Genomic DNA, 13,130 nt, shown 5'->3' with positions numbered 1-13,130 from the left:
CTGCCAGTTGGTTACTCGACTCCCGTGGGCCGTGGCTGACAGCTGCTTCCTGCTGTGGGCCTTGGAGATGGTTGGATTTCATCTTGCAGCCCTCAGGAAATGCTCTTGTAGCCACAGCTTGGTGTCTCAGGCTGAGGATTTGAAACCCAACTGCTTGGCCCAGCTGCTTCTGCTCACCAAAACCAACAAAGCCTCCGTTGTTTGCCCAGGGTGCCCCAGGACCAAGAGAGCAGGGAGGGAGAGGCAAGCAAGAGATTGATTGGATTCTGGGGGTGGGTTGGTTGGCTTTGTTTAAAGGAGAGGTAATAAAGAGTTTGTCAAGCTCATCAACAGCAGGATACCTGCTGTAATCCAGCTGCAGGGCCACAGGGAGGAAGAGAATAAATAGGAGGTCTCAAAGGTGGCAGCAGAAGCACCAAATGCTTCTGGCTTTGGCTGTGGTCTCAGTGGAGGTGTTGACAGATCTCCCAGGCAGGTACCTGGGGGGTCTTGCAATGGATCCCCCCAGCTGGGCAGCTGCTGTGTGTGCACATCAGGTGGCACTTTACTCAGTGGCCCCCAGGGGATTTGTGTCTTGAGAGGGCTGAGCTGCTCCAGTGTGTAAACTGCAGGTCCCCGCTCTGCTTGCTCAGGGAATGGAAGGTGGCAAGGGAAAACAGAATCCTGGGAGGGAGAGCACTTCTCCCAGACAAGTTCACAGTCCAGGTTCAAGGAGAGAGTTGTCACTTCACCCTGTCTGCTGCAGCTGCCAGCTGAGCAGCTCCCTGGTGCCCTGGGGGTGCTCATTCCCTGCTGTTGGCTTTGCAGGCTGAGCCTTAGCGACAGCGACAGCGACAACAGCGCCGATTCCTGCCTGCCCAGTCGAGAGCCTCCTCCTGGGCAGAAGCTGCCCCCTGCAAACAACAAGGTGAGGCATGACAGAGTGTGCCTGCTTGGAGGAGACCTCCAAGCTCACCCAGTCCAAGCCCTGACCCAGCGCTTGAAGGGTCAACACTGAACCGCGTCCCTAAGCGCCAGCTCCGCCTGGTGCTTGAACACCCCCAGGGGTGGTGACTCCAGCACTGCCCTGGGCAGCCTGTTCCAGTGTTTGGGAACCCTTCCAGTGAAGAAGTATTTCCTGAGATCCAGCCTGGACCTCCCCTGGCACAGCTTGGAACTGTTTCCTCTGGTCCTGTTGCTTGTCATCAAGGAGAAGAGGCTGAGCCCCTCCTTGCTCCGACCTCCTTTCAGGGAGCTGGAGAGAGCAATGAGGTCTCCCTCAGCCTCCTTCTCTCCAGCCTGAACACCCCCAACTCCCTCAGGCCCTTCTCCAGCCTTGCTGCCCTGCTCTGCACAGGCTCCAGCCCCTCAATGTCCTTCCTGGAGTGAGTGGCCCAGAGCTGAACACAGCACTCAAGGTGTGGCCTCCCCAGTGCTGAGCACAGGGGGATGGTCACCTCCTGTCCCTGCTGCCCACCCTGCTTCTGACCCAAGCCAGGATGCCATTGGCTTCCTTGGCCCCCTGGGCACTGCTGGCTCATGTTCAGTGACTGTCAACCAACACCCCCAGGTCCCTCTCACAGCTGCAGCTTTCCAACCACACATCCCCAAGTGCCCCATGGGGTGGTTGTGACCCAGGTGCAGCAAGGGCCTTGGCCTTGTTGCACTTCACCCAGTGAGCCCTGGCCCGTGGCTCTCACCTGCCCAGATCCCTCTGGAAAGCTTCCCTGCCCTCCAGCAGATGGACACAGCCACCCAGCTTGATGCCACCTGCAGACCCACTGAGGGTGCATTCAATCTTCCCTGGCCTGCAATGCTGCTTCCCAGCACTTGGGGTTTCTGCAGCTCCATCCCTGCTGTTAGTGCAGCCTTGCACCAGGTCTTCCCTGTTTCACCATCTCCAGCAGACAACTGATTTCTCTGGTCAGTGCTGGGCATGCAAACCATTAAGCCACCACCTTGTCTGAGCTAATTTTGGCCCCTGATGTTGATTGATTGATTGATTGCTTTTTCTTTAACCTGCAGGCATCTGGAAGGAAAAGCCCAGAGTCCTGTAACAAGCCAGAGAAGATCCTGAAGAAGGGAACCTATGACAAGGTTGGTTTGAGGGTTGGTTTGTCACACACCTGTGGGATCCTCCCCAGGGTCTCTGGGTGGGAAAGAAAAACCCCACTTGAAACAGCCCAGGGGTGGTCACATTGCTCTGTCTCAGCAGGTTCCAAACTGGAGGGGAATGAAGTAAGAGAGACTGAAAGGACAGATTTAGGGGGAGTCACACTGCAGGGAGTGGTGGATAGCAAATAGGATGGACTCAACCCCCCCCACAACAGGGCATTAAAATGGGTTTGGTGGTTGCCCCTTTTGCTGCCCCAGGGGTGTGGGTTAAAGGGTTGTTGGCACCTGGCTGTGTCAGGAAATGATCCTCAAGAGTTTGCATGAATAGGGATGGGGCTGAAGAGCTTCAGAAAGGAAAGAAGGGAAAAGAGCAAGGTTGGGGCTGAGAGCCAAATGATGAAGGAGAAAAATGAGGGCTGGGAGGAAAAAGGAAGTTGGGAGGAAGAAAGGTTGGGAAGAGAAAAAGGATGGTGGGAGGGGGAAAAAAGGGAGGTTGGGAAGGCAAAAAAGAGGTTGGGAGGGGACATAAAAAAGGAGGCTGTGAGGAGGAGAAAATGGGGAAAGAAAAGTGGAAGTTGGGAAGAGAAAAGGTTGGAAAGGAAAAAGGAGATGGAAAGGAAAAAGGGTTAGGAAGGAAAAAAGAGGTTGGGAGAAAAAAGGTTGGAAGGAAAAGTGGAAGTTGGGAAGAGAAAAGGTTGGGAGAGAAAAAAAGGAAGTTGGGAGGAAAAAAAAGGAGGTTGGGAATCAGAAAAGAGCTTGGGAGGAGAAGGGGAGGTTGGGAAGAGAAAAAGGCTGGGAAGAAAACAAAGTTGGGAAAAGAGGTTGGAAGAAAAGTGGAGGTTGGGAAAGCAAAAGGTTGGAAGAAGAAAGAGTTTAGGAAGGAAAAGTGGAGGCTGGGAAGAAAGAAAGGTTGGGGAGGAAAAGGTCTCCAGGCCTTCAGCCCATCCATACTGATGGAAACTTCATCTCCAGTACCTGATTAGAATGGAAGGAGGCAGTAAAAAATGAGGGGGAAAAGAACTAGGACTTAGAGCCATGCCTGAAAGAGCCTCAGGTGGTTGTGCTGCTCCCTGGGAAGCTGACTTTGGCCACGTGTGTCACTGGTGCTGTTCCTGCCTCCCCTGCAGGCCTACACTGATGAATTAGTGGAGCTCCACAGGCGGCTGATGGCACTACGAGAGCGCAACGTGCTGCAGCAGGTAGAGATCAGCTCTCTGCTCTCTGGCAAGCTCTTGTCCTCTGCTAAGCTTTGTGTCCAAGGGTCTCAGCTGGACCCCTGTGATGCTTGAGAGCTTTCACTCTCCTCCCCTTCAGCCAGAGGGTCTGGGTCACTTGTGTAGGTCAAATGAACTCAGAGGTGTGTGCAGGGAGGCAAAGACGCAGAGGTGTGGTTTGGGCAGCTCCCCTCTGGCACATCCCAGCAGTGCTCCCAGAGCTGAGCTCTTTGGTGCTAATGGCAAAGGAAAGAAGTGTGCCCAGGTCCCTTCCCAGTCTGTGCCCAGGTCCCTTGCCAGCCTGAGCCAGTCAGGCACACAGGAGGAGCTGGTTTGCCTTTTGGAGAGAGGATTCCCTTTGCATTCTGAGACCTTCTCACAGACTCCTAGACCAGGGTTGGAAAAGACCTTTAAGATCATCCAGTCCAACCATAACCCAGCTCCCATGACCACTAAACTGTATCCTGAAGCACCACATCTCCAGCTTCTTGAACACCTCCAGGGATGGGGACTCCACCACCTCCCTGGGCAGCACATTCCAAATTTCTGGGAAGAACTTTCTCCTCACTTCCAACCTAAACTTCCCCTGGTACAGCTCAAGACTGTGTCCTCTTGTTCTGGCGTTGGGTGCCTGGGAGAAGAGCCCAACCCTCTCCTGGCTACAACCTCCCTTCAGGGAGTTGGAGAGAGCAAAAAGGTCTCCCCTGAGCCTCCTCTTCTCCAGCCTAAGCAACCCCAGCTCCCTCAGCCTCTCCTCCCAGGGCTGTGCTCCAGACCCCTCCCCAGCTTTGTTGCCCTTCTCTGGACACCTTCAAATCTCTCAATGTCCTTCTTAAACTGAGGAGCCCAGAAGTGGACACAGGACTCCAGGTGTGGCCTCAGCAGTGCTGAGCCCAGGGCAGAATGACCTCCATGCTCCTGCTGGCCACATTATTCCTGATGCAGGCCAGGATGCCATTTGCCTTCTTGGCCACCTGGGCACACTGCTGGCTGCTTGTTCAGCTGCTGTCCCCCAGCACCCCCAGGTCCCTCTCTGCCTGGCTGCTCTCAGCCACTCCGACCCCAGCCTGTAGCGCTGCCCTGTGACCTTCCCCCTCGATTCTTGGGGGGAGGGATGGGGGGGTGTGGGGTCTCTCCATCCTTGGCTGTCTCCTTTCTGTGCAGATTGTCAACCTGATTGAGGAGACTGGGCATTTCAATGTCACCAACACAACCTTTGACTTTGACCTCTTCTCCCTGGACGAGACAACCGTCCGGAAGCTGCAGAGCTACCTGGAGGCCGTCGCCACATGACGCTTGGCCGCCGCGAGCAGGGCTGCTTTGGAAACCCAACCTCCTCCTCCCTTTTTGATTGGTACCAGGAAATTCAAACCACCACCACCACCACCCCCTACTACCACCACCTACCACCTTACCACCACCACCACCTCCCACCACGGGACTAGGCCTTTCTTTAATCCTCTTTGACTCACCCGAAGCACTGCCTTAGAGACCAGCCAACGCTCTAGGAATGCACAGCCAGCTGCACTTTTCTTGTAGGCTTCAACCCCCCTCCTCCTCCTCCTCCTTCAAGCCCCCACCCACCTCCCTCCAAGCACCAACCCTTCAGTTGCTGAGGTTTGTCCTCCCTCAGAAGCTTCCTGAGCACGCTTGGGGCAGAGGTCCTGAGCGGAGCAGAAGATGTGCTGCGCTTGGCCGCCCGGCAGTGGCAGCCTCGGCCTCCGCCTTCCTTCTGGCTTGGTTTGGATTTTGACTCCCAAGGAACTGTGGTTTGGTTGTGTTTGGGGTTTCCCCCACCCCCAGAGGATGTTTTCAGGCTTCTGTGAGATCTGAAGAAGTGTTGGATCGTGGGTTCTAATTGTCTTCACCAAAATCTAGGGACCAGCCTGCCCACAGAGAGCTCTGACCCCCACCCCTACCCCCCGAGCTCTGCTGTGTTGGTGCTGGGTAGGTAAGATTGGCTTTTACAAAGCCAGACAGAGAGAGACTGCTGCCAGAGGAGGCTTCCCAGGGGGGAAAAAAGAAGAAATAGGGGATAAGGGGAGAGCCTGCAACAAGTGAGCAGATTCCACTCTGGACCAACTTGCAAGTCTCAAAGCTCTGCTCTCACTCCTGGCTCCCCCCCCAGTTCCTGCAGGCTTCCCCCTGCAGGGAGCCAGTTCCTGTTGCTCTTGGAAGAGAGGCCTCTAGCCTCTGCTGTCCCCCTCCTGCCTGAGGGGTGGTGGAGAGGGGCAAGGTCATGGGGGGGGAGGGCTGTTTGGAGCTGGTTTTTAATGATCTGAGCTCCTAAAAAGAAACAACAACAACAGCAAACCAATAAGGAAAGAAAGAAAGAGAAACAGAACACAACACAACAAAACAAACCCCCCCCCAAAGGTCTCCCTCCTGCTTTGGATTTCTTTTTTTAGGGTTTGTTGGTTATCTTTTTTTCTCTCTCCAGCCTGCTTTAAACTGTAAGAGGGACTCCAAGCCTGTAAGCTGTATATTTTATATATATATATTATATATATGTATGTACTGTATGTATAAGAAGGGCCTGGTTGGCTCTTGATGATCTTAAGGGTGTGGATTTGTTTTGTGTAGGGGTTTGGGTTGGTTTTTTTTCCCCCCTCCCCCCCACCCCCCCCTTCTCCTCTCCCTCCTTGTTTTGATGGTGTTTTTTTTTTGTTAATGGTTGTGGAAGGGAGCTTCAGATTTGCTTCCTGTAGGGCTTGAGGGGCTTTTTTTCTTCCCCCCACTGTGGTTCCAAAATGCCCTCTCGTGGACAGCTGTGGCTCTCTTGGTGTTTAGTGGATGGAGGCTGAAGAGCAAGCTTCTGTGCTCCCCCCCCCACGAAAAGCACCCCTCAGGGGTTCAGCACCCCCACCCCCACCCCCTTCCTCATCTGACTTTTGATTGGGTTTGTTCTGTGCTCTCCAAGAGGAATCTTTCCCCCCCTCACCCCTGCAGTGGCCTCTACAGTAGTGGCTGTGCTTGGAGGGGCAGAACTTTGGAGGGGGAGATCCACCTGGCTGAGCTCAAACCCAGCTGAAGTCAGGTTTGGTTCTTCCTCCCTTTTCCCTCCTGCCTTTTTATTTGTTGAGGTTTTTTTTTCTCTCTCAAGAGGAAGAGTAAAACACTAACCCCAGACCCTTCTCTCCTATTCCTAGTGAAACTAGTGTTGACTTCCAGGGGCTGTGCCCAGGGCTTTTCTTGGGGAGGGGGGTTGGTGAGGGAAGCCTGGGAGCTCTCCTCGAGCCTCCCTCCCCCTCCCTCCCCTCCCCTGGTTCCCTACAGGCAGTATTTTGCTGGAGGAGTTGCTCCAAGTGTTTGTTTTTGAGGTATCCCAAGCAGTGTGGAAGCTTCTTGCCAAATGTTAAGTGAGGAGGAGGAGGAGGAGGAGCAGCAGAGGACCTCCACCATTGCCACCTCCTGTAGCTGTGGTGGTGAGGGTGAGCCTGGCTTGGAGCGGGGGGGGTGGGCTGCACCTCCCTCCCCCCAGGGCTTTTGCTTCTGTCCTCCTTCCTCTGGGATTGAAATTGCAAATCCCTGGGGTTGGGGGTTGGGGTTTTGGGGTTTTGGGTTGGGTTTGGGATTTTTTTTATCCCCTCCCCCCTCCCCCTCCCCCCCCCCCTCTTTTTTTATCATGGAAATGTTGCAACTAATCAAGTGAAAGTGGCAATATGATGATAAGCTTGTTTGAGTTGGGTCATGTTGACCTGATTCCCATGAATTTTTATCCCTTCCCCCTCCCTCTCTTCTCCCCACCCCCCCCCTTCCCCTCCCCCCCCCCCTTGTAGCACCCCCTTCCCTGTGTCTCTCCTCTGTGTGTCTCTGTGTGTATATATATATAAAACCAAACCAAGCTCATGCCAGGTGCAAACCCTGTGGTCACCACAGTGATCTCAGCTCTTTTCTTACCCCCCTTTTTTTTCCCTCCCCCCCCCCCCCCCCCTTTTTTTTCCCCCCTCCCCTTTCTTGCTGGGTGATGCCAAACCTGGAGTAGGAACCCTGCAGCCCCCACCCCCAGGAGGCTGGAAGAGGAGGAGGTGGGCAGGGGGCTGGCAGCAGGGTGAGCCCAGCACCCCCCCCTCACCCCCCTGCTCCTCCCGGGGGCAGGGTGGGTGCTGAGGGGAGCTCTGGCTGGTGGGGGAGGGGAGGTTGGGGCCCTGGCCTGAGGCTGGGGGTGAGGAGCAGCTGCCAGCAGCCTCCTTCCTGCGGTGCCCCCAGCTGAAGGGGGGGGTGGGGGATGCTCCTCTGCTCCCCCAAGCCAGAGGAGCAGCAACGCTGCAGCCAGCCTGGTGGTATCCCCAGAGGGCCTTCAGCCTTCCCTTTACCACCCTCAGCCTCCTCCCACAGCCATCCCATCCACCCCCAGCTTTCGTCCCGGGACCAGCAGCAGCCTCGGGAGGCTCTGGAGCTGCCACCTCCTTCCTTCCCCCTTCCCCTTGCGTCCTGCAGCCCCTCAGGGGGGAATGACCCCAGCGGTGTGCTGGGGGAGGGGGGGGCTCCTGCTGGGGGGGGCTCGGGCCTGGCCCTGCCTTTGAGGTCTGCTGAGCATCGCTGAGAATTTTGGGGCTTGCTTGGGGTGGGTTTTTTTTTTTTTCCCCCCTTTTTATAAGAAGTATTTTCCAGACAGATTTTTTTAGACTGTTTATAATCTCCTTGGGGAGGGAGGGGAGGGGAGGGAAAAGCGGGGGGGGGGGGGGGGGGGGGGGGGAGGGGAAGGGAGATGGGGGGATAAAACCCCCCCTTGAAATAGGATTGTCCCTTGTTCCTCTTGTCCCCAGCAATAGTTCCCCTCCCCCCCCTCGTGTGCACCATTGCTGATTTGTTACTTAAAAGACAAAAAAAAAGGTTTCTTGCAAGTACTTAGAGTTGTTGTTCTTTGGCCTTGATGTGGTGGTAGCAGGGGGAGGGCTTGGGGGGGGGGGTGGGGAGGAGGGGGGTGGGGAGAGGGCTTGGGGAAGGGGGGGGGGGAGGATGTGGGGAGGGGAGGCCGCAGGAGGAAGCAACCAAACAAAAAGGTTTGGTCCCATTTTGGGGGCCCTCAATCTTTGTGTTGTGTCTGTCCCCCCCCCTCCCCCCCTCTTCCTTCCCCCCTCTCCCCCTCCCCCTTTTCCCCTCCCTCCCCCCCTTCCTTTTTAGGTCCCTGTCCAACGTTCCCTGTGCTGTAGGCTCTCTCTAGAGGTTGGCTGAGTGCTCTGCTGGAGCTGCTCCTCCTGTGCAGGGGGGGGTTGGGGCTTTTTTGGGGGGGGGATATATAGAGATATATATATATATTTTTATTTCATAATTTTTTTTTTTTGTGGCTGTTTTTTTTTTTATTTCTGGTGTCACTCTGGAGAGCATGGATGGATTTGTTGTACTCTAGGAAAAGGTCTTCAGGATGTGTAGTAGCTTGCAGTGTTTGAAGGAAAAATGTAATAAAAGCAACAACAACAACAAAAAAAAAAGGCCCCAAAAAAATGGTGGAAAAAAGAAAAAAAAAAAAGAGGGGGTGAAAAAGGAAAGAAAAAAAAAAAAGAGGGGGAAAAAAGGAAAGAAAAAAAAAGAGGGGAAAAAAGGAAAGAAAAAAAAAGAGGGAAAAAAAGAAAGAAAAAAAAAGGGAAAAAAGGAAAGAAAAAAAAAGGGAAAAAAGGAAAGAAAAAAAAAGAGGGAAAAAAGAAAAGGAAAGAAAAAAAAAGAGGGAAAAAAGAAAAGGAAAGAAAAAAAAGAGGGGAAAAAAGGAAAGAAAAAAAAGAGGGGAAAAAGGAAAGAAAAAAAAAGAGGGAAAAAAGGAAAGAAAAAAAAAGGGAAAAAAAGGAAAGAAAAAAAAGGGAAAAAAGGAAAAAAAGAAAAAAAAAGGAAAAAAAGGAAAGAAAAAAATAGAGGGGAAAAAAGGAAAGAAAAAAAAGAGGGAAAAAAGGAAAGGAAAAAAAAAAAAGGGAAAAAAGGAAAGAAAAAAAAAAAGGCCAAAAAAAAACAGGCAAAAAAAAAAAGGGAAACCCAAACTTTGACTTCTTGTAGCCCAGGGTGGTTTGGGGTTTAAGTCTCTCTTGCTCCTCAGTGACCTGCCCTGAGGGGCCCTGCTTTGACTTCCATGGCCTCTGGAGGGTCCCTTCCAAGCCCTACCAGGCTGAAGGCTTTCAGAGCTGCTTGGGAGTGGAGTGGAGGTGGAGGAGCCTGAGCCTGAGCTCAGGAGACAGCTTCGGCCTGGGGCTGGGGCTGGGGCTGGGGCTGGGGCTGGGGGGTGAGGAGCAGGAGGGGTCAGGAGGAGCTTGGTGATGTCTTGGCCTGCGCCTTGGGGGCAGCCTCAGGGCTTTGGTTGCTGCCAGCTGCTGTTAAAAGGAGAAGCAAAAGAGAAACCAGAGGCAGGCTGGCTCCAGAGCTCCAGCTGGGGACCACTGGACAGGGAGGGAAGCAGCTGGCCCTGGGCAGGCTGAGCTGCTGGCCCTGCTGTGGGCAGCTTCATCTCCTGGCCCTGCTGTGGGCAGGCTGAGCCCCTGGCCCTGGGCAGGCTGAGCCCCTGGCCCTGCTGTGGGCAGGCTGAGACCCTGGCCCTGGGCAGGCTGAGCTGCTGGCCCTGCTGTGGGCAGGCTGAGCTGCTGGCCCTGCACTGGTTGGTGGCCACCAGCTGCTGCCTCTGCTGCTGCCTGCAGTGGTAGCAGCAGGAGCAGCAAAGGGCCTGAGGCAGAGATCCAGAAGGTGCCTGGTGCTGTGTTGCTGTTTTAGACAACCCCTGAGCACCTTGGACAAGTGGAGATCTGCTCTAGTAGGAGCTGTAGAAGAGTTGGAGCTGCATCATCTTTAAGGCCCTTTCCAACCCAACCCCTTGAGGAACCTCTTGAGTGTTCTTCCTCCAGGTGCCTGCTGTTGTGTTGCTGCTTTAGCCAAGCCCTGAGCACCTTGGATGAGTAGAGAGCTTCTCTAGTGGGAGGTGTGGAGGGGTTGGAATTGGCTGATCTTTAAGGTCCCTTCGACCCCAACCCATTGCTGAACCTCCTGAATGTTCCTCCTCCAGGTGCCTGCTGGTGGTGATGCTTTAGCCAAGCCCTCAGCACCTTGGGTGAGTGCAGGTCTGCTCCAATGCGAGGTGCTCTGTGGCAGGGGGGGTTGGAACTGGCTGATCTCTGAGGTCCCTTCCACCCCAACCCATTGCTGAACCTCCTGAACGTTGAGCCAAGCCCTGAGCACCTTGGCTGAGTGGAGATCTTCTCTAGTGGGAGGTGTGGAGGGGTTGGAACTGGAGGATCCCTTCCAACTCCCTGCTGAACCTCCTGAGTGTTCCTCCCCCAGGTGCCTGCTGTGTGTTGCTGCTGGAGCCAAGCCCTGAGCACCTTTTTGACTCAAGTATTAATGCTAAAACCCCCAACCCTGTTGGTGTTGCTTTCTTGGGGGGGGGGGGGGGTGGGCCTGAAAGGAGCCATCACAACCTGACTTCAGCTGAGTTTGCACTCCTTAAAGACCCATTCAAGGACTTCTTCAACTCCTAGCTGGTTTTTAACTGCATTGCTGCCTGGGGCCTGAGGTATTAAATACCTCCTGCCTCGGGGGAGGGGGTTGAAACAGAGCTGGTGCTGGGAGCAGGAATTCTTCCCTCAGCTGTGGTTGAGAGGAGAGGAAAGGTAAAAAAGGAAAGAACTGGAGAAAGAAAGAACTAAAACTTTCAGCTGGGCCCAAGGCTTTGAATAACTTCAAGGGAAGAGAGAAAAAAAAAGAAAAACAAAAAAACCCCTTTGTAATAATAATAATAATAAAAAAGTAACTCCCAGGATTGTTTGTCCTGAATTTTAAAGCTGGGTTTTTTTTTTTTTCCTCCCCCTCCTTTTATTTTCTTTTTAATCTTCTTTTTTCCTCTATTTTTTTCCCCCCCTTTTTGTTTTGGAACTCTTGGAGGAATTTTCTAGGAAGGGGAAAAAAAAAAAAAAAAAGTGAAATAAAGCTGGGAAAGGAAAAAAAAAAAAAAACCACCAAAACAAGGAAGGGGGAAGTGGGGGTTTGGGCTTGTGGGGGTTTGGGCTTGTGGGGGTTTGGGCTTGTGGTGATGCTGCTGTGCTGCTGCTTCCCCCCCAGGGAGCTGCTTGTGGCTGTGGCTAAGAGGGAAAAGCAAAAAGGGAGGGGAAGGGAATTGGGTTTGGGTTCCTCCCCCTGCCCCCCCCAAGGGGTTGTGCAGGCTGGAGAGGAGAAGGCTCCCAGGAGACCTCATTGTGGCCTTCCAGGCTCTGAAGGGGGCTCCAAGAAGGCTGGGGAGGGACTGCTCAGGCAGTGATAGGACTGGGGGGAATGGAAGGCAGCTCGAGGTGGGGAGATTCAGAGGCAGTTCTTCCCCATGAGAGTGGTGAAGCCCTGGAAGGGGTTGTCCAGGGAGGGGGTTGAGGCCCCAGCCCTGGAGGTGTTTAAGCCCAGGCTGGATGAGGCTCTGGCCAGCCTGATCTAGTGTGGGGTGTCCCTGCCCAGGGCAGGGGGGGTTGGAACTGGATGATCCTTGTAGTCCCTTCCAACCTTGACTGAGTCTATGAATTGCTTCACTTTTTCCACTTCACAAAGATTTGTGGGGAGAGGTAGCTGGTGGGAGGCAAAGCCAAAGCCTCTCCTCTGCTGCTAACCTTGAAGGTAAAGGGGATGGGAATGCAGCTGTGGTGCTGAAGGGCTTTGGTTCCCCTGAGGAAGGGAATTGCTGCACTTCTGTAGTGCCTGCTAGAGCCTGGAGGCAGTGTGGAGTAGGAGCTGCTGTAGCTGAGTTGTAGCTGGACAGGACAAGGAGCAGGGAAGGGCCAGGAGGATGAGCAGGGGGCTGGAGCACCTCTCCTGTGGGGGCAGAGTTGGGGCTGGACAGCCTGGAGCAGAGAAGGCTCCAGGGAGACCTCAGAGCTGCCTTGCAGGAGCTGAAGGGGCTCCAGGAGAGCTGGGGAGGGACTCTGGACAAGGGCTTGGAGCTGGGATGGGGAGACTGAGAGGAGGAAGAAATTCTTTGCAGTGAGGGTGGGGAGACACTGGCAGAGGTTGCCCAGGGAGGCTGTGGCTGCCTCCTCCCCAGAGGTTTCAAGGCCTTGAGGAGCCTGGGCTGGTGGGAGGTGACCCTGCCCCTGGCAGGCAGGTTGGAACTGAATGATCTTGAAGGTCCCTTCCGTGGAGCAGTGGTGCTCAAGGAGCTGCCTGTGCTGAGAGAACTGAACCTTCCTGCTCCCCCTGGAGCCTGCCCTCAGCTCCAAGGTACTCAGCAGGAGTCACTGAAGTGTTGGGACACAAACTGCAGAGTTTCTTTATTCAGCATTCTCCTGGGCCCTGGAACCCTCCCAGCTCCACACAGCTCAGAACACAACCCTGGGCAGCAGCCCAGCAGCAGGTACCAAGGAGCTTTGTCCTCCCTTCAGGCAGGTGCTGAGGCCACTCCTGCAAGGGGAATTTCACTCAGCCCTGAGCAGAGAGAAGGTTTTTAGCTTTAACCCTCCCCCAGGTGCCCAGGGCCAGGTGCTGCTGCTGCTGCCCACCCACAGCAAGGTTCCACCAGCAAGCAGGGGTGGAGGGACAGAGCTGCTCTGACCTGCACCCACCCCCAGCTCCTGCTCCTCTTCCTCTGAGAACCATTACTCAGAAGCCAGGGATGCAGCTGCTCCATGGGAGGAAATGGCCTCAAGCCGCCCCAGGGGAGGTTGAGGTTGGACAGCAGAAGAAACTTCTTCACTGCAAGGGTCCTCAGACACTGGCAGAGGCTGCCCAGGGAGGTGGCTGAATCCCCAGCCCTGCAGGTGCTTCACAGCTGTGGTGCTGAGGGCCATGGTTCACTCTCCCAAGGCTGGGGCTTAGAGAATGGTTGGGCTGGAGGCTGCTGAAGGTCTTCTCCAAACCAAGGGATTCTCC

General features: G+C 54.5%; 1 protein-coding gene across 2 annotated transcripts in view; it reads left to right on the top strand.

The window, feature by feature from the left end:
* Positions 1 to 4,860, top strand: part of MLLT1 (MLLT1 super elongation complex subunit) — a 35,394-nt gene extending 30,534 nt beyond the window's left edge. For both annotated transcript variants that reach the window (XM_054175341.1, XM_054175340.1), the window contains exons 9-12: positions 808 to 907; positions 2,005 to 2,076; positions 3,222 to 3,293; positions 4,473 to 4,860. In XM_054175341.1, the coding sequence (XP_054031316.1) occupies positions 808 to 907; positions 2,005 to 2,076; positions 3,222 to 3,293; positions 4,473 to 4,601 (373 nt within the window). In that variant the 3' untranslated portion in view covers positions 4,602 to 4,860. The remainder of the gene's footprint in view (positions 1 to 807; positions 908 to 2,004; positions 2,077 to 3,221; positions 3,294 to 4,472) is intronic.
* Positions 4,861 to 13,130: the final 8,270 nt, after the last annotated feature.

The sequence above is a fragment of the Dryobates pubescens genome, chromosome 31, assembly GCF_014839835.1.
Source record: "Dryobates pubescens isolate bDryPub1 chromosome 31, bDryPub1.pri, whole genome shotgun sequence".
NCBI classification, from domain to species: Eukaryota; Metazoa; Chordata; class Aves; order Piciformes; family Picidae; genus Dryobates; species Dryobates pubescens.
The sequence above is the reverse complement of the archived record's forward strand: the minus strand, read 5'-3'. Positions and strand labels throughout refer to the sequence as shown.